Source organism: Gastrolobium bilobum, unplaced genomic scaffold (assembly GCF_033153095.1).
Source record: "Gastrolobium bilobum isolate Gb01-03AN ecotype WA unplaced genomic scaffold, APGP_CSIRO_Gbil_v1 utg48939, whole genome shotgun sequence".
NCBI classification, from domain to species: Eukaryota; Viridiplantae; Streptophyta; class Magnoliopsida; order Fabales; family Fabaceae; genus Gastrolobium; species Gastrolobium bilobum.
The window spans coordinates 84,097-110,545 of record NW_026895787.1 but is presented as its reverse complement, the minus strand read 5'-3'; the positions used below and the strand labels follow the sequence as shown (position 1 = coordinate 110,545).

General features: G+C 36.0%; 2 protein-coding genes across 3 annotated transcripts; one reads left to right on the top strand and one right to left on the bottom strand.

The window, feature by feature from the left end:
- The first annotated feature begins 317 nt into the window (after positions 1–317).
- Positions 318–4,977, top strand: LOC133296026 (protein NLP7-like). Its single transcript, XM_061494980.1, has 5 exons — positions 318–688; positions 1,463–2,034; positions 2,434–2,481; positions 2,615–3,554; positions 3,842–4,977. The coding sequence occupies exons 1-5, from the start codon at positions 448–450 to the stop codon at positions 4,975–4,977; spliced, it is 2,937 nt and encodes a 978-aa protein (XP_061350964.1). The 5' UTR covers positions 318–447.
- Positions 4,978–5,457: 480 nt separating this feature from the next.
- Positions 5,458–18,559, bottom strand: LOC133296025 (cleavage and polyadenylation specificity factor subunit 2). Of its 2 annotated transcripts, XM_061494978.1 has the most exons (18): positions 18,391–18,559; positions 17,604–17,772; positions 17,315–17,411; positions 16,184–16,310; positions 15,976–16,091; positions 15,649–15,743; positions 15,410–15,561; positions 15,044–15,101; positions 14,863–14,970; positions 13,205–13,457; positions 12,481–12,665; positions 11,888–11,980; positions 7,949–8,047; positions 6,948–7,079; positions 6,818–6,862; positions 6,505–6,672; positions 6,336–6,410; positions 5,458–6,079 (listed from the first exon to the last, which is right to left on the bottom strand). In XM_061494978.1, exons 1-18 carry the CDS (start codon positions 18,537–18,539, stop codon positions 5,978–5,980), a joined length of 2,223 nt encoding a protein of 740 aa, XP_061350962.1. In that variant the 5' UTR covers positions 18,540–18,559; the 3' UTR covers positions 5,458–5,977. The 2 variants fall into 2 exon arrangements, with proteins under 2 accessions (XP_061350962.1, XP_061350963.1); XM_061494979.1 differs by lacking the exon at positions 18,391–18,559 and having other exon boundaries at positions 17,315–17,436; positions 17,604–17,765.
- Between the last annotated feature and the right edge of the window lie 7,890 nt (positions 18,560–26,449).

Below are 26,449 nucleotides of genomic sequence, written 5' to 3'. Positions count from 1 at the left end.
AAAAATTTTCCCGGAAAATAGAACCATTTTGAAAATGCAAGAATCTGAGGAAGAAAATCCTGACCTTCCTCCCAATTCAAAGCCACAGGAGGAACATGGGTTTGCCATGGATTTTGATATTGACCTGGAAAGTTCATGGCCCTTGTAAATAACAGTGGAAGAAAAAGACAAGTAACAAGTGCTCATCTTTTTGGCATTTGGTGCCAACAATGGAAAATTGTTGTCTTTTAACATTATTTATCCAATATTTTAGTGACCCTTTCTCACAACTTGCAGGTTGCTGAACCAAAGTAAAGATTTTTTTGTTACATACTCTACATTCTGCAATTTTACCTATCCATTTTCTATGCTCTTCTCAACTTTCTCTTCATCATCATCATCATAAAAAAGTTAATCTTTATCACTCTGCACCCAAAAATTTTCCCGGAAAATAGAACCATTTTGAAAATGCAAGAATCTGAGGAAGAAAATCCTGACCTTCCTCCCAATTCAAAGCCACAGGAGGAACATGGGTTTGCCATGGATTTTGATATTGACCTGGAAAGTTCATGGCCCTTGAATCATATATCTTTTCTCTCTAACCCCATGTCTCCTATTCTCTTATCCAACATCTCTGAACAACCTTTGTCTCCTCTCTTGGCTTTTTCTGATGTTGAAGATGACAGGCATGTCATGATTGCAGCTTCAGGTTTCTCTTCTCTGATTGCCACAGTTCCTTATTTTGTTGTTTGTATGTTTGGTTTGTTTCAGTTTGGTTGTTGAAATGGAATTTGGAGTTTTTTTTTCTTTCTCAACTTCTTGGTCTTGCTTGATGCACAGTTGACTGTCACTTCAATAGCTGGCACTAAACTTGCTTTAATTGATTGGGAAATTTAAGAGGATTGTAATTTTCTTTGTCTATTTCTTAGCTTAGAGTTTATGTATATTGAAGGAATTTTAACTTCTATTCTTTTTTTATTATTATTTCCCTTACTGTGCTTGAAGCTGTATTTGATTGCTGAAAATTTGATTATAAGGCATAAATGAAATATGGATGGAGTTTTGGACCATTAGTTGCAATTTCCTGTGCATTTTCAAATTGAATGAAGCTAGCTACATGTGTTTCTCCTTTGGGTTGAAAGTTCAATAGCTGAACTTCAAGGCTGCACAGTTTGCACTCATTTCCTTACACCTTTCTTTGCCTTTCAAGCTATATCATATTTACAGGCCAGTGTTTTGTCTATATTTCCTGCTTTCTTGGGATTTTGACTATTGCCATAACTGTAAGCTGTATGGTGTTTGGTGTATTTTTGAACTTGGAAGTTCTAGATATAATATGATGTTGAGCCCAAAGATATTATTACTTATTACCATAACAGTAAAAGTTTTCATAGCCTACTCCAATGCCATCTGATGCTAAACATGAACTTTGTAGTTTTTGCTGGACCTTCAATTCTTCTGACCAGCAGTTAAGTGTTTTCAGGTAATACAAATACAGTAACTGAAAATGCAGTTGAAAATGATGACAACAAAAAAATTGTGTCACCCCTTGTAGCTCTACCACCTTTAGAAACCCCATATGGTTATTGTCTAATCAAGGAAAGAATGACACAAGCACTTCGCTACTTCAAAGAGTTGACTGACCAAAATGTTCTGGCTCAGATTTGGGCACCTGTGAGGAATGGGAATAGGTATGCACTTACAACTTCAGGACAACCATTTGTTCTTGATCCACATAGTAATGGACTACATCAGTATCGAACGGTTTCCTTGTTGTATATGTTTTCTGTGGATGGGGAGAATAATGAAATACTGGGACTTCCTGGTCGGGTTTTCCAGCAGAAAATACCAGAATGGACACCCAATGTTCAGTATTATTCTAGTAAAGAGTATCCACGCCTAAATCATGCTCAACATTACAATGTTCGTGGAAGCTTGGCTCTGCCTGTGTTTGAACCTCCAGGGAAGTCATGTGTTGCAGTACTGGAGTTGATAATGACTTCACAGAAGATTAACTATGCTCCTGAGGTTGATAAAGTCTGCAAAGCCCTTGAGGTTGGGTTTCTTTTGAGCTGTACTATTTATTATAAGCTGCATGCTTTTGTTATGTTTGGTGAGTGCCATGTGATGGTTTATAATATTATTAATATATCCTTAAAGATTAAAAGCACTTCCATTGAATCTCAACTTGTGAGGATAGGGACGAGGGTTGCCCCCCATTGCGAATCCTAGTTGTAATAGTACACAGTTTTACCCTTGCATTTTTTGCAAATGGGTTGTTTTCTATATTCAAACCCATGATCTCTGTCACAAAGTTAATTGATTACAAACATTGATTTTGAAAAAGTTAATTGCCATGAGATTATTTGACTCTTATTACTAACATGTCAAATAATGTGTATGATTACAAACATTTTTAGTTTCCTGAGTCACCTGCTGTCAGTTTCCTTGCAGGCAGTTAATTTAAGGAGTTCAGAAATTTTGGAGCATCCATACATTCAGGTGATTTTTTTACTATCATGCATGATGCATCCCTATCTTGTTTATTTTCTTAAAGATAAGATATTTCTGTTCTGTGACTTCTATCTTACCCCTTTATTGTCACAGATATAATTTGGCAATTCTTTTAAACCAGATTTGCAATGAAGGCCGCCAGAAAGCTTTTGCAGAGATTTTGGAGATATTTACAGTCATGTGTGAAACTCATAATTTACCATTGGCACAAACATGGGTTCCCTGTAGGCATAGGAGTGTTTTGACCCATGGTGGTGGTCTTAAGAAAAGTTGCTCTAGTTTTGATGGTTGTTGCATGGGGCAAGTTTGCATGTCTACAACTGAGGTAGCTTTCTATGTCATAGATGCTCACACATGGGGGTTCCATGAGGCTTGTATTGAGCATCACTTACAACAAGGTCAAGGGGTTGCTGGGAGGGCATTTTTGTCCCACAACATGTGCTTCTGTGGAAACATTACCCAATTTTCCAAAACTGATTATCCCTTAGTACATTATGCTCTTATGTTTGGGTTAACCAGCTGTTTTGCAATCTGTTTACAAAGTTCTCATACTGGAAATGATGATTATGTATTAGAGTTTTTTTTGCCTCCTATGATCACAAACTTTTATGAACAAAAAACTTTGTTGGGATCCATATTGGCAACAATGAAGCAACATTTCCAGAGTCTTAAGATTGCTGGTGGTGGTGAACTTGATGAGAATGGTTCAATTGAAATTATAGAAGCAATAAATGGAAGAGTTCATTTGAGGCTTGAATGTATTCCAATTACTCCATCTGCTAAATCACCACCTAGACCTGATGCCTCACCAAATATGGGGGTGGGGGTGCCACTAGGTACATTAGAACAGCAAATAATGACATACTTTGATGACATAAATGATGGTGGAAATCTTGGTCAAAATGCAGGTGGAAGCATTGATAAGATCTCTTCCTTAGAGACCAAAATAAAAAAGAAACCCTCAGAAAGAAAACGTGCAAAAGCTGAGAAATCAATTAGTCTTGAAGTTTTGCAAAGTTATTTCACTGGGAGTCTTAAGGAAGCCGCGAAGAGCCTTGGTGGTATGTTCATTTTCTGATTTAACAGTTACAACTTACAAGCAATAGTTTGTTTTATAATCTCTATGAAGGTGCAGTTTTCTCTACAACAATTAGCAATATTTCTGCTCTTATTATATCTAAATTTGCTGCTTTCTGGAAACATGTATTTAGCAAACAATATAGTAATAATCCAAAACACAAAAATGGTTATTGTTTATTACTAGTAGATTTTATTTATTTTATTTTGTAAAATGGGAAAAATGTAGCTACTCAAAGATGTTGTTCATGGATATATTCTTGCTGTACAGTTTGCCCTACTACAATGAAGCGCATCTGTAGGCAGCATGCGATACCCCGTTGGCCATCTCGAAAGATCAAAAAGGTTAACCGTTCACTGTCCAAGCTCAAGTGTGTTATGGAATCAGTCCATGGTGCTGAAGGAGCATTTGATTTGAATTCTGTAAGTACAAGTTCACTTCACATTGCTGCTGGTTCCTTTACTGAGCCTTCTACTTCAAACAAGTTCAACCACCAAGCCTCATTAAGCATTAGGCCATCAGAACCTAAGATGAATGAAAATGATTTGGATGCCTCTAGAGTTTCAGAAACAAACAGACAGATTGGTATGAAAGATCAATTACTAGGAGCAAGGACACAAAGTCCTGAGAAGGTGATTAATGACAAAGGTGGGTTCACTCAGGAGGTTGGCACTAACAGGTTTAGAATTGGGAGTGGCTCAAATGAAGGCTGTGGACATGCAAATCCTACTCCTCATGGTTCATGCCATGGTACTCCCCCAAATGAAAGTTCCCCTGCAAAAGATGTATTTATAACATGCAACAGTAAGCAATGTCTTGTGTTAGAGTCAACAGTTCAGTTAACTGGTACACTGAACTGTGCAACTGCATACCCTATGCCTAATGTTGTGACAACAGAACCCCAAGAACCATTTGGAGGAATGCTAACTGAGGATGCAGGTAGTTCTAAAGACTTGAGAAATCTGTGTCCTCCTGCAGATGCTGTTTTGAAGGATCAGGTTCTAAAAGCTTGTGGGATTAATCCTCCATGTTCTGATTTGGCTTCTATGCAATGCAAAAATACTCTTAATAACACTTTGACACCTTTTGTAGCTGGGAAAGAGATGAAGCCTGTGACTATTAAGGCAACATATAAAGAAGATATTGTAAGGTTCAGGGTCTCTTTGAACTGTGGCATTGTGGAATTGAGAGAAGAAATTGCCAAAAGATTGAAGCTAGAGGTGGGTACATTTTATATCAAGTATATGGATGATGATCATGAATGGGTTTCGATAGCCTGTGATGCAGACCTGCAGGAGTGCATGGACATTTTAGGATCATTAGGCAGCAACATAATCAGGCTTGTGGTGCATGATACAGTGTCCATTCTTGGAAGCTCATGTGAGAGCTCAGGGGGGAGTGAGTAGAGGTTATATGTAGTTTACTTTGTACTCAATCATTCAGATCCTTGTAGTAATTCTTCTCGCAGTAGTAGGATGATAGGTTAAAAAACAAAATAAAAATTATGGTTTCATATTGGCTCAAATTGCAATAAACTTACCATTAAATGTAAAGGACTACCACTTTGTAAAATTATTGCTTGGATTCTTTCTTCCTTTTTTCTTTAGTGGTACTTAAGAGTTGCCACTTGAACATAAATTGTATTGTTTATGACATTAAAAAATGTCCAGAGTACATGTTGGATGAAGGGAAATTTATTTCGTTGCAAAAATATACGATCTTGCATCATCAATATCAACAATATTATTGTGCTTTTCCAGAGTGTTACTGTGCTTTAAAATAAAAAAATTCAGCATTTTCAAATAATTCAAAGGGGATGGCATTGAACTAAAAGTAACAAACCAAAAATCAGAACAAAAGTAAAGACATTAAAATTAATAGGACAAGTTTTGATTTCACTAGATTGTTCTGTTCAATGATATTAACCAAATTAATAAGGATAATCTCTCCAATGTCTATAAAGATAGAAATGGACACAAATTTTACCTCTCCACAAATCCATTTTATGTCCCTCTAATTTGACGTTACCGTCTAAAAACTGCAAGTGGAGATAGAGGAACAATTTACATTTCCTTTTCTAGAATTACATAAAAAGCAACTAAACTCTGAAAAGTATCTGTCAACAGAAAAGTTCACATGCGCCAGATGCTAAGATGGTTGATGTAAATTCAAGGCACAAAACTAAGACAAAAATGATGCAGTGTGATTTCTTCATTATATAGAAAGCAAGTGACAGCCCCTGTGAATCTTCTTGTTAAAATTTATACCCAAATTAACCTAGTTTGCAACAGTCCCAACACTGCTACTCAGACCTATTTTGTCTTGAATCCTTATAAACCATGCGTTTACCAAAGCAACTTTGTATTCTCTAACATCAGAAGCTAATGATTAGCCGTCCAACCAAATCTACAGCAAATAAAACTGTGAATGGAGATATTCACGAATTTTATAGTAATCATCACACAGAGGACCTTCAATAACAACTTGCTGAGTACCAGAACCACCACCCTAATAAAAAAAAAAGTAATCATAATAGATTAGAATCTTGATTGAAAGACTGGACAATCTCAGCTGTATTCGAAAATGATTAATTTTCCTAAAAATGTGCAAAATTAACAAACGTAAAGAAGAAGCACTTGAAGCCACTAGGATTGATCTAGTGGTGAAGGGTTTAGGTAGTTTGCATGAGGTCATAGGTTAAAACTTCAGTGCCACCATTTGTATCAAAAAAAAAAAAAAAAGAAAGAAAAAAAGAAGCACTTGCCTTCTGAGTTGCATCCCCAACCTTCCGAAGAGTTACATATTCACCACATCGCAAAGCCCCAGCAGCAAATTCCACCTATAAAGGTTATCATGTCATGATAAAGGTTAGAAAATTAGAGAGCAAATTGATAAGGTCAAAAAACACCCCAACAACACACACACATAAATACCTGAACACCCTTGCTGGAAAGGAACTGCTTGAAATCTGCCAATTTTAAATCACCAACAAGAACAGATTTATGCGGAGGAGCTGCTGCAGAAACGGGGAGCAGCGAAAGCATGTCATTTTCTGTCTTCCCTACTTCAGCATCAACCCAAGATATTTCATAATCTCCCATCTGCAGTTGAGTTTATGTTTCATTATTCAACAAGATGAATTTCCAACCCAGTAGGAAAAGACTTGGTTGTTATTGTTGTTATTCAATATGATGAAGGGCAGACAAGTATATGAATTGAAGAAGTTCAGACATATCTATTATTTACCTTTTTGAATAGTACATTGCTCATTAGCTTCTCAGATAGTTGAACCTACACCCCAAAAAACATGACAAGATTAATTTTGACATCTTGGGAAGCTGTTTCCGTAAATGTACAAAATTTCACATCATTGTACCTTATAAGCACATAAATCAGAGGTAACATCAATCGTCTCTTCAATCTGTGGAGCATAGACGTGAGGACAAACATGCTTCAGGCAGTGTTGCTTCAGATGCTCTGTAGCTTCAGCTGACCCATGCACCAAAACCTTCCAGAAAAATCATTAAGCATTCATCATCACGTATGATACAAAAACGAGAAAGTAAATGATATTATGATAATATTATAAGTTGTTCCTCAAACTGAGATAAAAAATCAGAGTAAGCTTGAGCACAATACCTAAATACCGTGAAGCAGTTAAAAAAAATACATGGACAGATTGCATATATTAGTTATATGCCATATGTATGTCAAATGATTTGGCATATGTCACCTGATTTACAATTCCCTTATACCTAGTTCAGCCTGTGATAGGTTAGGATAAATTCATTTCAGTTCAGTAGGCTGTAAGCAATTAGTCCGAGGGATTAAGCAGTCCCTTTGTTCTCCACTGTTTTTCTCATGTGGTTTTTCTCATTTCAATTTTTAAGGCCCAAGGAAAACTTGACCTGACAATAAATTTTCAAAACCCTATTTCATAATTCTCCAGACTTGCCTAAAGTGTTCAACTTCAAATTAAGAAATTACTTTAGATAGATACAATACCCTACTTACAACAGCCTTCAGTTTCTTCAGATTCCCAATCAACACAAACCTATATTATCCATGTAAGCCTACAATTTACTTATTTCCAGCTCCTTTATCTAACATAACCGTAACCCCGCTAAAATCCTATTTTCTTGCTGCCACTCAAAATGGCAGCCAGAGGGTCAATGTATTGCTTTGCTTAAAAGAATTGTATGTTACTAAAAACTTAAAATAAGTTATTTCCAATATCACATGGTTTTTAATATCAGCAAGATATGACTAGCTGAGAGAGACAGTTCCATTCCCAAAATAATGAACTGCCCTCATATAAGTTACAGAAGATTTAGTGATGTACTTCAGTTAATTAAAAAGCAGCAAAGAGATTCATACCAGCTTCAGGGGAGCCACATGAGAGAGAATATTTTTAATGGATCTTCCATCTGAACGGCCTTCGAAGTCCATGTAAACCAACGAACACCGTACTTGCACCTGGACAAATATAATGTCAACCGTGTCAAATGTAGATTTGGCAGATTTAAGATCCATACAACTATAGTATTGTAAACACTAGAAATATTATTGTAAAAAAAAAACAAAAATCACTCCTCATTAAACCCGACTAGCGAGTGTCGGGTGGAAGTAATCCTTGTACGCAGCCTTACCCTTACATAATTGCAAAGAGACTATTTCCTGAATTCGAACCCATAACCTTTAAGTCATTAAAGAACAGCTTTACCACTGCTCCGGTTCGCCCCCCTATTCGCCCCCCTTTTACTAGAATTATTATTGTAAACATTAGAATTATTTATTTGATTATTATTTGCTTATTTGGGCTTGCCCATTAGGTCTTTTGATCTCTTTAAATAGAGGATTCTTGTACAGTTATACATACAATTCAATAATATACAAGTCTTTCTTCCAATTTAGTATCAGAGCCTCGGTGTCACGGGTTCGATCCTCACTGCCCCTCATTTAATTAATTAATTAAGTCTTGTGGAGTTTCTTAGCATAGGTAGGTGGGCTTGTGCATTGTCCACCCTTCAAGCCCAATGCGCTCTCGTGTGAGGGGGCATGTTAAAGGTATATGTAAAGAACCAATTCAACCCAAAAGCTTAAGCTAGTGGGTGAGGGCTTTTTAATGGTTTATACTATTCTCTAACACATCCCCTCACACGAAAGCTCATTGTGCATGAAGAGTGGATAATGCATCAGGCCCAACCTACCTGTGCTAAGAAATTCCACAAGAGAAACTGGGGGCGGTGAGGATCAAACCCGGGATACGAAGCTCTAATACCATGTAAAGAACCAAATTCAACCTGTTGAGATATATAAAAACCATTAATGTAGCCTCACCCAATAGCTTAAACTTTTGTGTTGAATTGGTTCTTTAGATGGTATCAAAGTCTCGGTGTACCGGGTTCGATCCTCACCGCCCCCCACTTTCTTTCTAGTGGAATTTCTTTCTTCGCACAGGTAGGTGGGCTTGTGCATCGTCCACTCTTCAAGCCCAATGGGCTCTCGTGTGAGGGGGGTGTTGAGATATATAAAAACCATTAATATAGCCTCACCCAATAGCTTAAACTTTTGGGTTGAATTGGTTCTTTACAAACTCAAATGCTTAAGCTAGTGGGTGAGAGCTTTTTAATGGTTTATATTATTCTCTAACATCTCTCAATAAGTCCTCTGGTACCGGTGCTTTAGCTATGACTGGTAAGAACTCATGCACTCATTCTCTTATTGCTTCTTGCACTGATTTCAAAACTTCATAGATTGTGGATTCTGGTATCGTATGACTTGCTGCACTGACCCCTATCTCTCTTATAATCCTATTGTTGGTATCCGTACTATAGTTGCAGCTGATGGACCACACACATCAGTTGCAGGTTCTAGTAACATTAAAATCCAACCCTCCTTGTGTCTCGATAATGCTCTTCATGTTCCCCAACTTTCTACCGATCTCCTTTCTACTCATAAGTTGACTACAAATTTGAATTGCACTGTAACCTTTTTCCCTACTCATTGTGTTTTTCAGGATCTCACCACGGGGAAAACGATCAGAGTTGCTAAAGAGCAGAGTGGGCTGTATTGTCTGGTTTCAAAATATGCTGCAGAAGGTACTAGGGATCAGATTTTGATGACTCGTCAGTCTACTTCAAATTCTCTTATTTGGCTTCATCACAAGCGTCTGGATCATCCTCCTTTTAGTTTACTTAAGTATATGTTTCCGTCTTTATTTTTGTCACAGTCTGTTCATTCTTTTCATTGTGATGTTTGTCAGTTTGCAAAACATCATCACGTGTCTTTTCCTTCTAATGAAATAAAAAGTGTTGAACCTTTTATTATTATTCATTCTGATGTTTGGAGGCCTTCCCAGGTCCCTAATGTTTCTGGTGCTAAGTGGTTTGTCTCTTTTATTGATGATTATACTCGGGTCACATGGATATTCTTGATGAAAGATAAGGCGGAAGTAACACAGTTGTTTATCCAATTTTGTATATGATTGAAACCCAGTTTGGTAAAAGTATCAAACGCTTGAGATCAGATAATAGTACAGAATATGTCAATCAGCGTCTTTCCCAGTTTATTAAAGATAGAGGAATGGTTCATAAACTCCAGTTGACAAAGGACAGGATCAACGAATAGTTGAAAGATTGATATACTAGACCTGATATAGCTTATGCAGTTAGTATTGTTAGTCAATTCATGCATGATTCGAGAGAAAAACACCTGTGAGCTGTGAACAGGATTCTCCAATATCTGATAGGCACACCAGACAAAGGACTATTATTCCAGAGAGGAGGAAACATGTCCTTAGAAGTTTATACAAACGCCGATTATGCTGGATTCGTAACTGACCGACGATCTACTTCGGGCTATTGTATGTTTCTATGTGGATATCTACTAACATGGAGAAGTAAAAAGCAAAATGTGGTTGTTAGATCAAGTGCAGAAGCAGAATTTCGAGCCATGGGCCAAGGTATCTGAGAGTTATTGTGGCTAAAAATTATTCTCGATGATCTCAAGGTGAGATGTGAAGGATTTATGAAGTTACTCTCTGATAACAATTCAGCTATCTGTATAGCCCATAATCCAGTCCAACACGATTGAACCAAACATATTGAGATTGACCGACACTTCATTAAAGAAAAACTAGACTCTGGACTGATCACTACTCCATATATTCCTTTTGGTCGTCAATTGGCTGATGTCTTGACTAAGGGTCTTCCTAATGATAGATTTTAAGAACTTACTGACAAGCTGGGAATGTTAAATATCCATTCCTCAGCTTGAGAGGGAGTATTGTAAATATTAGAATTATTATTGTAAATATTAGAATTATTAGAATTATTTATTTGATTATTACTTGCTTATTTGGGCTTATCCCATTAGGTCTTTTAGTCTCTTTAAATAGAGGATTCTTGTACATTAATACATACAATTCAATAATATACAAGTCTTTCTTCCTATAAACTTTTGGGTTGAATTGGTTCTTTACATAGTATCAAAGCCTCAGTGTCACGGGTTTGATCCTCACCATCCCTCATTTAATTAATTTAAGTCTTGTAGAGTTTCTTAGCACAGGTAGGTGGGTCTGTGTATTATCTACCCTTCAAGCCCAGTGGGCTCTCGTGTGAGGGGGCGTGTTGGAGATATACAAAACCATTAATGTAGCCTCACTCAATAGCTTAAGCTTTTGAGTTGAATTGGTTCTTTACATATAGTAATAATTGCGACAAATATTACAAACACAAGAAGTGCATCAGTACATCAATAAATAAAAGAAGCTTCCATGTCCCATAAAAATGCTGCTATCAGCCAATCTATTATGTTCTGGAATTGGAGCCAAATTGAGTGATGAATCACGACTGGATAAAGTTCAAAAAGCAAACACAAAGTTTAGAATTTTAAGAAACAATGAATGTTGTTCAAACTCTGCAACCAACTACATCCATATCCTTCCTGATATATAGAATTTTCTTATAGGAAAAAAAATCAAGATGACTGTGAGACAAACTTAGATCAAAGACCCAAATCCAAATAAGGAAAAAAATAACACATTTGAAGAAAAATTCAGTTATAGGATTAATATGACTGTCAGAAAAACGGACACAGTAGCATCTTTTGTAAAATCTCAAGAGCAGGTAGAATTAAAATCTCAGTAAATGTAATAAAATTTAATGACATTTAAAAGTACAAAAATGAAAAAGACAATTAAAAAGATTCTACTTGGCGCATCCAATCAATTTCCTAGTACAACAGTAATAAATTGAAACACAATAAATTAATTATTTATAAGAAGCAGAAAAGGAGAGAGATATTGCTGCTTACAGTCCTTTCATCAGATATGACTTTTGATGGCTTTGTATCAAGTATCAAACTAGCAGTACCTTCATCTAGTTTTCCATTTATATCACCTCCTACCTGATAGAGAAAAGGAAAAATGATAAAAAATTATTATTATTCATAACATAGGGTTGAAGTGCAGATGCCAGCAAAAATCTCCATTCACCAATACCAGAACTCTCACAATCGGATGTGACAAAAAATATTTTTCACGTTTAGAGAAGCAGACTTGTTACATGCCATCTAAATGTCAAGAAAGAGACAACTAAGACATATAGAAGTAACCAAGCCAAATGGAAAATAGACCCTAGCAAGTTATTAAGGTTCCTGTATTACAGCTTTTCCTTAATAAATATCCCTCCTGCTTTGCAATCCATTGATGTTATTGACCTTTATGTTTGGCAAGCCTCCATGTACTTTCAAATAAGTAAGTTCATTATATTCCATACAACGAACCTTCTAAGTTCTAACTCAACACAAACATGATATAAAAATTAATGCGTTACCTTTAATGGTGAAATAAACAATTATGTTGAAGCCAGGACATATCTAGGTAGATATTCTAAAAAGGAACTTACATGCATTGCTGTCAGGTCCATGTCGTCATCCTTAATTACATAATCATCTGGATTTATAACTTCACCAAAATCATCCCACTCTGATGTATTTTCATAATAGGGAAACATTGGGGCAACACTTGTTGAAGGCGGAACAAATCCATCAATAAAAATGTCCCGGTACCCTCCACCTTTTGGACCGGCCACTACAAGAGCAAATCAATTCAATTAAGGGAAAAATTGTAAAAAATAATAAAGCATAAAAACTTGTCCAAAAATTTTTCAAGAGATGCATAATAATAGACAAATTACATTGTAATATCACCTTAGCATGTTTATAAAAAGATGATAAATGTTTCAAAGAGGTTGAGTCTCACAATTTGATTCAGTTTGTTTATTACTTTGAAATGGTTGTTTTGTAACAAGAGGCATCCGGTTAAGTTATTTATTCTTTAATTTTAACAATCAGAAGAAGCATGGTTGGTAGCACTTCTCAAGACTCAAAACCAGTTGAAGACAAAAAGATTCAGTTCTATAGTTGTAGAAAGTTTTCAAATATACATGACTCAATTGAGATAGTTAAAGCAGAAAAGCTAAGGAATACAGGAATCTGAAGTGGATAATTCTGTAAGACCTAATTGAATACATTTAACAAGAAAACAGCACCTATTTATATCATATCTTTTTCTTAAAGGAAAAGGAAATACTCAAAAGATAAACTCCAAAATAATATATACAACTGTACCTTCTGGTGATAGATGATTATTGCCAGCATCAACAACCATTGGATCACTGGTATTATTATCAGCCCCAAGAGATGCTTTCATTTCTTCCTCTTTCATAAGACTGGCTTTTAAAGCTTCTTCTTTCTTTATTCGATTTTTCTCTTCTTCATAGGCAATTAGCTCTTCCCCAACCAAAGGAACTCGCTTGGACACAGTGACTTTGACAGCTTTTGGAGGCGGATCAGCCTGAAGCATTCGAGCTAGTGTGGCAAACTGTGTTCAACATATGAGGATGAACCGAAACATAAGATAGCAAAAAACAAAAAATAAAAAATTTAGTTAAAGAAAACACATCTCGGATAAAAATACATTACATGATCTATGATCCTTTTTCCATTTTCGTTGCGCAATAAAAGTTAAACAAAATCTCAAGCATCACTAGAACTATGATAAAGCATTGTTTTATAAAAATGAACTTGAAACATTATTCTGCAAGGCTAATATGAGAAAAGATACATGTTAAAATTTAAAACTCACAATGATAATAAAAAGATAGAAGATGGGAAAGCAGTAGTATTTCCGCTCGCGCGCGTGTGTGTGGTTGAATAGATTTTGTATAAGATGAAAAGACTGTTGTTGTTGTGGAGATAATAGGGGTAGAGACCAGGGTTTTTTCAATTTGTATATTACAGCATAAAGATATATCCAAATGGTTACAAAGACAGGGAAGTGTTGATCACGTGTGTGATATCAGCAAACTAAAACCATTTAAAGACAATAAAGAGAGAGACCCAAGGTATTACATGACAATTACAAAAAACTGAACAAGTTAGAATTAAACTCAAAGTGCTATCCTAATGGCCAATGCAAGAAGCTCCATTCCAAAAGTTAGCTGGTATTTGCTGCTATTAATACCTGATTCTCCTTCAAAGCAAAAAATTTACTCTGATGCCATAAAAAACTGATTTCATTTGAAACAAAAGGATATATATATATATATATATGTGTGTGTGTGTGTGAGTAACTGATACTAGATGTCCAAACATATATGTCAAGATCGACGTTGAAACCTGCAAATCTAATCAAAAATCACATAGATAAGATTCGTAAGAACCAAATTCCTTCACCCAAAGGGCACTGAATAGTGAACTGTTTTGAGGACCAGAAGGAGGAAGCGGATAACAGATGGTAAATTAATGTAATATAAAATCAAGGACAAGGCCAAAAACAAACATTTTTCATAACTCATGCCAAAAGTTGGAATGATTTAAAAAAAAAAAAAAGGTTGTCTAGGGAAGTGGTTTAGAAATAATGGACACATTGTCATTAAATTGATTTAGAAATTAGAAACACCTTATAAACATTGCTTTATATTTACAAGTAAAAGAAGCAGTGTCAAAGAAGGTCTTGCATTCATTGTTACATGCAAAAGAGAATACTGTATAAAGCACATCAGAAACCAGCAACTGCAAACATAAACACAATTTTCTTATCTCATTATTTTAATCTTAAATGCCTCAGAAAAAACAAACAATTTTAATATTGATATTTGAAATACAAAGGCAACTGTGATGTCTCAGCAGATGTAAGTAGAGAAACCCAGTCATAGCTTATAGTGATTCACATGAATACTGAAACTCACCAATAAAGTCAAAAGAAAATTATATAAAGAATATACCTGGCCTCTTTCAGTAAAAAGCACGAGATTTTTGACATCATTGGCCCACTCAACAAATATATCATGAGAAAAACCTGCTTCCAAACTTGCCATGGATGTGAGAACAACCTATACAAGATACATGTGTCAGGGTCAGTAAGGAAGTTAGTCTGCTGAAAAATAAGCATACAAATTATTCAACCTTTGGACCATCTGGAGCATTGTCAAGCTCAGTCTTGTTAACGAGAAGTGTGACATGCCTGCAGGTACAAGCATTAAAGTCCAGTTTTAGACACAAGATAACATTTGCAATAAAAACAAGAAGAGAATTACTTCTTGTTTCATGTATATACAGGACATATCATTAAAATGTGAAACCTATAGGTTTTCAAAGCTCGTTTTCCACTCATGATAGAACCAAACCTTCTTTTGCATATCACAAGAAACACGAAGTAATTGTAGGTTTAAAATGCCAAGCAGAAAGATGTTATAGCGTCCCAGAGAACCCCCAAAAAAATAACATACGAATATCTTACTCTAAAAGTAAGTTAAGGAAGAGCCCACTTACTTCAAAAGAAATATATTTTCACGAGTTTGTTCAAAGGATTTTGCTATGGAATCACTCATCCACTCAAGGAAACTCTTTACATAATCAATTGTGCTGGATGCAACATATGTAAGAAAGTATATAGGGTAGATCAAGTTTTCATCAGTCCAATACTGCAAATACCAAGATATGATGTTAACTCATGCATATAGATTCAGGCCAAAAAGGAAAAAAGAGAGTAAAAGCACATCTGTACTGACCGATTCCAACATCAGAATAAGTTCCAACACTCGTCCAGCAGTGTCAACGGGTAGCAATACATTGCCACCTGACCTTAAAGTTTTCTTTAAGATATCTAAATATTTATCAAGATATTTGATCAGAATAACACAAGCATATAAATCCAAAACTGTTTTCTTTATTTCATGGTCAAAAAATTTTAGTACATGCTTTCTCATCTGTGAATGTACTGGGAATACAAAAATATTTCATTTTTCTCCAAACAGCAATTTGAGAAAACAAAAAAATGAGAAAGTCCATCTTGTTTTGTCACAGTGCTGTAATCACAAAAGTAAAAACCTAGTTACCTCCAAATTCTTTGTCCTTTTGACGTCTGCAAGGCTGGTTGTTCAAAGCATTGTAAGCATCAGTTATTAGAACAGCTGGCCGCACAAAAGAACCTAGAACGGTTCCATTCAAATGCCTAAAAAAATTAGATTGATAAGTAGCTTCCTTTTTGCACTCTAAAGATATATAGATCAAATTTAACCATGGGCCACTACAAGAAAGATTTACCTTTCTTTCCGATGATTAAAATCAACAGCATATATGACATCCTCCCCATCCTTTGTAATTTTCCATATAGTACCTCCCAACATATGTCCAGCAACATGAGGTGCAATCACAATTCCTTCTCCCTTGCCTAGCAGTGGTTAAAATGTTCTTAAGGGTAACACACACACACACACAGAAAATAAGGTGCAACATGGAAGTACATCAGAATCAGAGATACTCAATCAAAGACTAGACAATATTGATCCACAATGTTACTTTAGGGGTGGCCATGCCCTATTTCAAAAAGTGTTGATAATTTTTTTATTATACATCAAAAGCTTAATCTTTTATGTATTGATAATGCATGCTTAAGTTTCACACCATCAATCATATTAATCAACCATATCATTCTAATTTCTATGACATTCATAAATATTTCATATAGAGCAAACTGTTTAGATACTATAAATTATGTGCAACTGCAAAAGTGTGATAACTTTTTTCTGAAATTAAAATTTTATACTAATAGGATACTTTGAATTAGTGGATTCATATAATTACATAGTTTATTTCAAAGCTCCAAAGTATTTAAAATTGAAGTATGTTTATAAATAACGTAATTTTCATTCAGGGACCTTTCCAGTTACCAAATAATGTGAAAAAATATATTTTCACTATGTAGCACGGTAAATATAAAAATTAGACTAAAATGTAAATAACACCTTCAACATTGACACTTTAGGAAATAACCCAACATGGCTTCAATATTGGCAATTAACCCGCTAATCTTTCAACATGACACAAATAGCCCTTTTTAACTTGGCCTCCCCAAAAAAGTGTTTTTGGCTACCCTTTGAGAAATATCCTAGCTTCACCCATGTCATATTGAGAGCTGCTGCCCAAATAAAGGATTTGTGTTTAGAGGGAACTTAGGATTTTCTAGTAAGCTTTACAGAAATGTCAGCAGAAGAAGAGAATTTCATTAAAATAAAAAAGTGGTTTGAATGGGAGTAAGGGTTCAGAAACTCACCTATATTTGTACACAGAGAAAGGGGGCTGCCGGGAGAGGGGGGCAGGGGGGATATGATGGAGGTAAAAGAGTGGAATGAAACAAGATGCATACTACATTCTAATAATTATTCAAATGCCTACCTGAGAGATGATGATTCTGAGAGTATGTTAGCCTAGTTACACTTTGGAAAGCAGAATCAATATCATCTAGTGTGAACAGATCAAACTCTGATACTTGCTGCAAAAGAATGAGATATCTCAAACTAACCATTTGGCCATATAACATATACATTTTCCAAATTCTAGTCAGTTATTAAACGGCCAAGCTTACATACAAGGACACGAGAGATCCAGCAGCCTATAAACCAAGAAGCAGAAAAGCATGTTTCTCCCAATAGTAAAACTAAACAAAATCAGTATGGAATTTCACCTTTCTTGAGAAAAACTGGTCATACATAGTGAGAAGCCCCAATCTGTAGACAGGCTCAGTTGAATAAACAGGGGCAGAGAGTCCAAGCTGCTTCATGGCATATGGAAGGGCACCAAGGTGAAGTGTATCCGAATGCGAAAGCAAGACAGCATCTACAGTTGACGCTACCCTACATGCCAGCCACACAACCTTAATAAGAAATCAAAGTAATAAAACACAAACATACTAAAAACATCAATTCCATCATCATTTACAATTACATCCCCCCTCCTAAATCGCATGAACTTATATTAGCATAGTAAAGGGGTATACCCATTGTTTCTTATGTTACATACTACCATTTTTATTCAATTTTTCATATATTTATTTATTCATTTTTTTTCTCTCAATCTTTTCTTGATTTTAGTTGGGATAAAGGTGATGTTATGTTTCTAGCTCCACACTTCCACTCCACCCCAATTAATTTAGAATAAAGGTGATGTTTCTTCTTCCACTGCCTCTCAACAAGAAGCAAGGAAAAGGACCTCATAATCATTGTCTTCGCCATTACAACCCCAGTATATCACTAATCAACACTTAGGAGCTGAAAATCACATCTTAATATGAATCAATGAAGGATAAAACAAGGAGGGGTTTGAAACAAAGATACCCACATGAAATAATTCAATCTTTTCCAGTTCACCTAAGAGGGAAGGTCCTAAAAATACAGTAGAAACATAAAAGGGTGGTTTTTTTTAGTGGTGGAAGGTACCCATTTGGGAAAAAAAGAAAAGAAAAAGGAATGAACCTGGAGAGGGGGTGAAGGAGAGAAGGGTCGAAGTGATCGTTCCAGCCACAATCGATGAGGAAGTTGAAGCCATCGATGGAGACCAAGTAAGAAAGAGGGTTCTCGTTGTACACTCCACACAGTGGCGTTATCTGCACTGATGTTCCCATTTCGCTGTCTCTGCATATGCTTCTTCACTAACGACTATAGCTCTCTATTGCGTATCTATCAAACACGAACCAAGACTAATTGGTGATTTTTATTTTCCTTATTAGCAAATAGTATAATTTTAAAAACTAAAAATACACAATGTTTGGTTTTATTGATAGGGTAATATAATCATTTTTTATTTTTTTAATATTTCAATCGATTCATTGATTCGTTATTAGTTTGTTATGGAGCGAGTCTTCAATTAAAGTTGGTTTTAAACTTCTCTCAAAGATAATGATTTATGACTAGTTTGATCCAGGACGAGTCTCTGATTAAAACTTTAAATATCTCTCAAAGATAATATTAAGAAAGATAAAACACATACTCTCAGCTTCACTTATTCAATTTTACAAATGACAACTAAAGTACTATTATTTAATTTAGTTAATATAGTCAACTTATTAACCATTTATATATGATAATTTGGGCTAGGATTTTCAATTCATCATTTCATTTCAAGGGTGGTCAAAATAGATTTAACCCATCATGGGGCGAATTGATAGGTTACATTTTTTTTAATTTTTAAAAAATATATTTATAAAGACATGTTTACATATATTTTATTTTTATTTGATATCTTTTACATTTATGAAAAATAAATTTTAGAAATATTTCAAATTTTGGATATATAAGTAGCTTGGCAAAAGAGAAAATTTCTAACCTGTTTTCAAAATCGAAACTGGACAGAATGGTTTACCAATTTTGTCACATTGGATTAGGATTTAGGTATCTTTTGAACTTACGTTTTCTATCAGTTTTGTTGGATTTTGAGCCAGATTTCTTTTCAATACAGTGGTACTACTTGTGGTGCATTGTGACTTATTATAGACTATGAACGGTTATTAATTAACTCCAAATAAAAATTCTAACATTGTTATTATGATATTTTCGGTGGAGAGTCCATAATTAATATTAGTGAGAGTACCTTCTTTAGCAGAGGATTTGTTATAATTTTATATGAGTATATTCTCACTTGAAATATGGTTTTATTTTAGGAAAAAATATTTCTTTAGTTACGGGAGATAAAATTATCTCCAGTGAGCTCAAAACGATATCGTTTAGGGATTATAAGATTAAAAAATTGTAATGATAAATACTAATATAACTTGCAATATATTAAAATTATAAAAACACATTAATTTTCGTCTCAACAACGTCGTTTCGGGCTCACAGGAGATAACTTATTTCCACCGGAGGAATTTTTTACCCTATATTTTAATAGAGTACTGGATTGTGTTCTATATATATTGATTTGGGTTCAACTCAGAATTTGATAATCATTCAGCTTTATCATTTAATATAAATTTAGTACAAAGTCTCACTTATTATATTCCTCATTATATATTCACAAAGTGATCACTCGTATTATCTCTTTATCACAAAGTGATGCTTCTTAGTGAGTCTCCTTTGCTGTTTAGAAGTCGTTATCGGTATATCAATTGTAATGGACATGTTCTAATTTGTTTGAGTTATGTGAGATTCTGTTTTTTATTGAATAATGTCATTATTGAATTTCAGACATTTATATTATTTTAGAATGTCAATATTTCAGAGGAGATTCTAGTGAAATTTCCTTACATTTTTTTTTTAATGTTGAAGTTGTAGTCAATTTGAAAGAATTGTTAAACTAGTTTAGTTAATCTATGTGCCGTTCATAGTATAAACCAATTACACTTCATAACCTTTAACTTGTATTGCAAAACTTTTTACTTTTAATGCTTAAAAAAATTTAAATTACACCATAATCTAACTTTTTCTTGCATTTCACCATCACAAATCACAAATATCATATACATGTTGGGGTGTGTTCCATTGATCCTCCTTTAATGCTGATGGCTTAGAGGCTTGGGCATGCGCCGCATATTATGGGTGCAAGCCTTAAGGTTTGATTTTCTCAATCACCCAATAAATGCTCTTTCACTTCGTCACCCAGAATGGGAAGTGCTTTCTCCACACTAATATAAGGTCGAGAATACCATTTGAGGAAAGAATTTTAATATTCTATCATTTGAAGAGAAGTTAGATGATGAGAGACCTCTTTGGAGACATTTGAGAGAAAAACCATCATTGTTGACGAAGATTGAGAGTATCACAATTATATGTGAGGTTTGAGAGTTCCTCTAGTGAGACTAGAGAAGTTTGATCTTTTGTAACCTGCTATTTTCATAGTGGAAGTTTGTTATGGACCACTGTCGTGTGATTTTTATTTCTCCGCATTAGAGAAGGTTTCCAACGTTAAAATCGTTGTGTTCTTCTTCATCTTTGTTTTCTGCATTTTTCTTTGTTTCTGTGATTGAAGAAGGCAAAGTTTGTTTGTTGTGTTGGTCGACTGGTAAGCAAGTGTGTGCCGATCAGTTCTGACTAAGTGTGTGGATTGGTGATGCTTCCGCGAGAGTTGATTTGAGGGACTGAGACCCAACAGTGGTATCAGAGCCCGATCAAATGGGTTATGAAGGTGAAGAGATGGAAACCAGTAAGATACCACATGACAGAGATATGTTTAAATTGACAGCTGATAAAATTTACATATTAGAGGCCCATAATGGAGGATCACTTGTATTGCAAAGATTGTATGAACCTATCCTAAGTGCAGATAGACCCGAAGGGAAGAATGAGATAGAATGGGAGATTCCAAACAGGAAGGGAGTGGCTACAATCCGAAAATATATTGATAAAAGCCTCTTCGACCATGTTTTTGAATTCACCAAAGCCTATGAGCTATGGACAAAGTTGGAGTCCATGATTCAAAAGAAGACTCCTAGGAATAAAGCACACCTGGTTCATCGTCTTGTAAAACTTGAATACAAGGATGGCGTAAGTATGATTGAGCATTTGAGCACATTCAAGGGTGTTGTGAATCATTATCAAAAACTGAAATGGAAATTGATTATATGAGCTTCAAGCTTTGTTGCTCCTCAGTTCACTACCAAAGAGCTTTGTTGCCTTGATGGTGACTTTGAGCAATTCTGCTCTAGAAGAAAAGTTGACTCTACATGCTGTGATTGACAACCTTTTGAATGATGAGTCCAGGAGGAGAGAGAAAGAGAGAGAGGAATTTCCACCACTTCCGAAGAGAATGTTGCTGAAAGCAAAGGAAGGATCGACCGGCATAGAAGAAGTAAGATTCGTGGTGGTACTGATCGGGACAAGTGCAGAGGCCGATCGAGGTCAAAGTATAAGTTGATTGGCGGACTCTAAAGACAGTTTCGTAGAGAAGCAATGTCAAGCTCGACCAGATTGTGCCCAAGAAGAAAGAAGGCAAAAACATCATTGTAGTGGTCGCCAATACTGATGTTGAGGTGTTTCTTCTTGGTGAAGATTTTTTGAATATAGCTTATGATGACTGTGCGTGGATAGCTGATTTTGGAGCCTCCTTCCACATTACCCCACACAAGAGATTTTTTCTGCTTACAAAAACGGTGACTTTGGTGTTGTGAAGATGGGGAACCAAGTCACGAGTAAGATTGTTGGTATTGGGGACCACTAATGTTGGCTACAAACTTGTTTTGAAGGAGGTCAGGCATGTGCCTAATATAAGGCTAAACCTAATCTCGAACGAAAAGCTTGATGATGCCAGATTAGTAAATTATTTTGGCGGTGTAAGATGGAAACTAGCCAGGGATAACTTGGAGGTTGCTCGTGAAGAGAAAGAAGGCTCCATGTATATGATGCGGGGGAAGATTAATTGAGGAGAGGCCAATGTTATCCGGGTGAACAAAGCTAATGTGGAATTATGGCACAAGCGACTTAGCCACGTGACTAAGAAAGGCCTTCAAATTTTGAGCAAGAAAAGCTTATTGACCGGCGGTAAGAGCATATGACAGGGCAAAATGTGCATGTGCTAGAGAGTTGCACACACTGCCTTATTGGAACACATAGTTTATTTTGTCCGACCGGCTCAGCCTAGAAGACGCATGTATATTCTTGAACTCATCCACACTGACGTCTTCTCTATGGGGGAGAGATCGCTTGGTGGAGCTCAATATTTTGTTTCATTTATTGATGATCATTCCCGTAAAGTGTGGGTATATTTGCTAAAGTCCAAAGACTACGTTCTCCAAGCATTCATTAAATGTCATACTATGGTTGAAAGGGAGATCGGGTGGAAATTGAAGGTAGTCCGATCAGATAATGAGGGAGAGTATTGTGGCCCGTTTGAAGCTTATTGTCGAGCGATCGGTATAAAACTGGAGAAGACACCCCCAAAACTCCTCAATTGAATGATCTTGCTAAGCGGATGAACATAACAATTGGAAAGAAGATCATACACATATTATCTCAAGTCGAGCTACCAAAGTCATTCTAGAGTGAAGCAGTCTGAACAGCTGTTGATTTTCTCAATTTGTCACTTTCCCGACCGCTTGGAGGAGAAATCCCAAAAGAAATATGAAACAGTCAGAAGGCAACATATGACCAATTAAAGGTGTTTGATTGTCGGGTGTTCATATATATTCTAAAAGATGAGAGGGCGAAGCTGGATGCGAAAATTAAAGAATGCATATACATTGGATAGCCAAGATGTGAATTTGGATACCGACTTTAAGATCTTATCAGCCGGAAGGTTGTGGGAAGCAAAGATGTAGTCTTTCATAAAGTTTAAACAATCAAATATATTTCAAATCCCAAAGTTCATTTTGCCAGCTGGCATGAAGAATCAGTCCCTCCTGTGCAAGTAGAAATAACGGGGGAAATAACTCAAGAAATAACTACCAACCGAAATGAACAAGAAAAAGATGACCAATCAAGCAGTAATGAAGAAAATGAAGTGCATGGTGATGTCGATCGGCCAGAGTTCCAAGGTGAAAATGAAGACAAGACCATCTATCTGACAGATCGGAAAAAAGATACTCTACTAGGGTGAGGCGACCGTCCACTAGATATCCACCTGATAAGTATATTATGGTTGCCACAAAGCTATGTAAAGGCCATGTTGTGTACCGATCAACTGTAGGAGCAATTGCATCATGCGGAAGCGTTAAGACCATTGTGGTATGGATGTAAAGGATCACCATGGTTTTATCGTTTACCTCTTGTTAGCGCAAATCTCTGAGATGATGCTCCACACGCTTGAGTCCTTTGCGTCATAGCACGAACTCAGGAACTGTTGTGTCATAGCACCAACAAATCTCTTCTGTTATGGTAAACCTTCCAAACTATCTTTCGAGGGAGAAAGGAAAATGTGTGGGCACAATTCAGATCTGAGCTTGCCTCTTTCCCTCAAATGACCTAGGAGACTGATGACTTAAGTGGTAGTATTTATATAGGTTCCAAGAAACCCTAGCTCTAAGCTCATTGGGCTTCTAGGTTTCTTGGGCTCTTCTCATACTATAACCCATTTGGGCTTTAGTAAAAGAGCACAAACCCAACAATCTCCCACTTGCTTTTTTGGATACAAACTTAAGTCGAAAAAACCTAAGACCATGTAACCCATAAGTCATCATCTATCTGAAAAAACATCTCATCTCTTATCTAAAGCTAGCTTGAGGATCTACCATCTGTTATTAATCAAGGCTCCTGATAATCAATGATTGATTATCTAATTCAGTGCTACTCCACTAAAAGCCCGAACTTGAACTCCAAGATTAACAACACTTATAACATGAATATGCATCACCCCTTTTGTAGAATGTCTATAATTGATTGACAAGTTTTCTGTAACTCAATCAATTATTTATTCCCTAGACTATGATAGTTTCTCTAATGGATTACATGCACTGGCCAATGTCTTTAATATCCAAGTACCGAAACATATCAAGGGGACATATCCTACAAATTCCATGTTGTTTATCTCATAAATACCGATAATCAAATAATCTCACTCCCAAAATACTGAGTTATTGGTCGTCAATAGATCGAACCTCACCCGCTGGTAAATCAAAGAATGAAAACTATTTGATTACCTATTTATAATAAACTCAGGATTAAGAGCAATTACATAACTATAGTTAATTGGATATTTGATACCTTATGACAGAAAAACAACCTTAATCAAATCTCTCCTTGATTCTTTCAATGTGAATATTAATTCACACCAATATTTTACAATGATTCAGACAAAATCATTTCATAAAATATTGCAGCCTAAATAAAGTGCCTAACTTTATTTAACAGCTGTGAATCTATTCATCAATTGTGAGAACCTATGTTCATGTCCTCCATGAACGTATCCATATGATCATATACTCCACAATTTGATCCGGACCTTGATGTTTGTAAATAGTGTGCAAAATAAATGAATAATACCTCATTAAAAATATTCAGAAAAAATTACAATGTCATAATATCTTACTTAAAGAGCATAAAATTAACAAAGTAAAATCCAATCTCCTAAAGCTACAAAAAATCTGGAACCCTCCTGAGACCCATAGATGTAACATGCCTCTCGAACACACGTTCAGGCAAACTCTGGGTAAAAGGGTCAGAAAGGTTTTCTTCCGATGCTATCTTGGTAACCACTGTATCTCTTTTTTCAATGATGTCTCGGATCAAGTGGTACTTCCTCTCTCTGTGTTTCTGTCTTTTATGACACCTCGGTTCCTTGGATTGTGCTACTGTCCCACTGTTATCATAGTAAAAAGTGATGGGACGACTAGCACCCGGTATAACCTGAAGATCCGAAAGGAACTTCTTCAACCATACGGCTCCCTTTGCAGCTTCTGATGCAGCCACATACTCAGCCTCTGTGGTAGAGTCAGCCACACACGATTGTTTGATACTCTTCCAACAAATGGCCTCGCCATTAAGAGTGAACACATATCCTGAGGTTGACTTTCTTGAATCAATATCTCCTTAGAAATTAGAGTCTGTGTAACCAATGGTTTCAAGACTCCCACTAGAATAGACCAACATATAGTCTCTCCTTCTCCGAAGATACTTGAGTATATGTTTAACCGCTATCCAGTGTTCTTCTTCAGGATCAGATTGGTGTCAACTTACTACTCCCACTGCATAGAAGATATCTGGTCTGGTACACAGCATGGCATACATGAGACTACCTATTGTCGAAGCATAAGGTATCCTACTCATGCATTCTCTCTGTTCAGGAATCTTAGGGAAATGCTCTTTAGAGAGATGAATCTCATGTCTGAAGGGTAAAATACCCCTCTTGGAATTCTCCATGTTGAACCTGGCAAGGATTTCGTCAATGTAAGTAGCTTGGGACAATGCCAATATCGTATTCTTACGGTCTCGTAAGAGTTTAATACCAAGAATATAATTGGCTTCCCCAAGATCCTTCATATCAAAATGCTTGCTAAACCAGGTCTTTATGCCTAACAATACCTCCGAATAATTATCGATAAGGAGTATATCATCTACATAAAGCACTAGAAAAGATATTGCACTGCCTTGGATCCTTTTATACACACATGGTTCATCAGGGCTTTTCTCAAAACCATAAGATTTAATGACTTGATCAAACCTAATGTTCCATGATCTGGATGCTTGCTTGAGTCCATAAATAGACTTTTACAACTTGCATACCATGTGTTCTTGCTCTTTTGCTATGAACCCTTTTGGTTGTTGCATATAGATTTCCTCTTCCAAATTACCATTCAGAAAAGTTGTTTTGACATCCATTTGCCAAATCTCATAATTGAGACTTGCTGCAACAGCTAAGAGAATCCGGATGGACTTGAGCATGGCTACAGGCGAAAAGGTTTCTTCATAGTCTGCACCTTCTATTTGGGTGTATCCTTTTGCCACCAATCTAGCTTTGAAGGTATCAACCTTCTCGTCTGATCCTCTCTTTCTCTTATAGATCCATACACCCTATGGGTTTTATCCCTTTAGGTGCTTCTACAAGAGACCAAACTGAGTTTGAATGCATAGATTCCATCTCACGATTCATAGCTCCTACCCACTCCTGAGC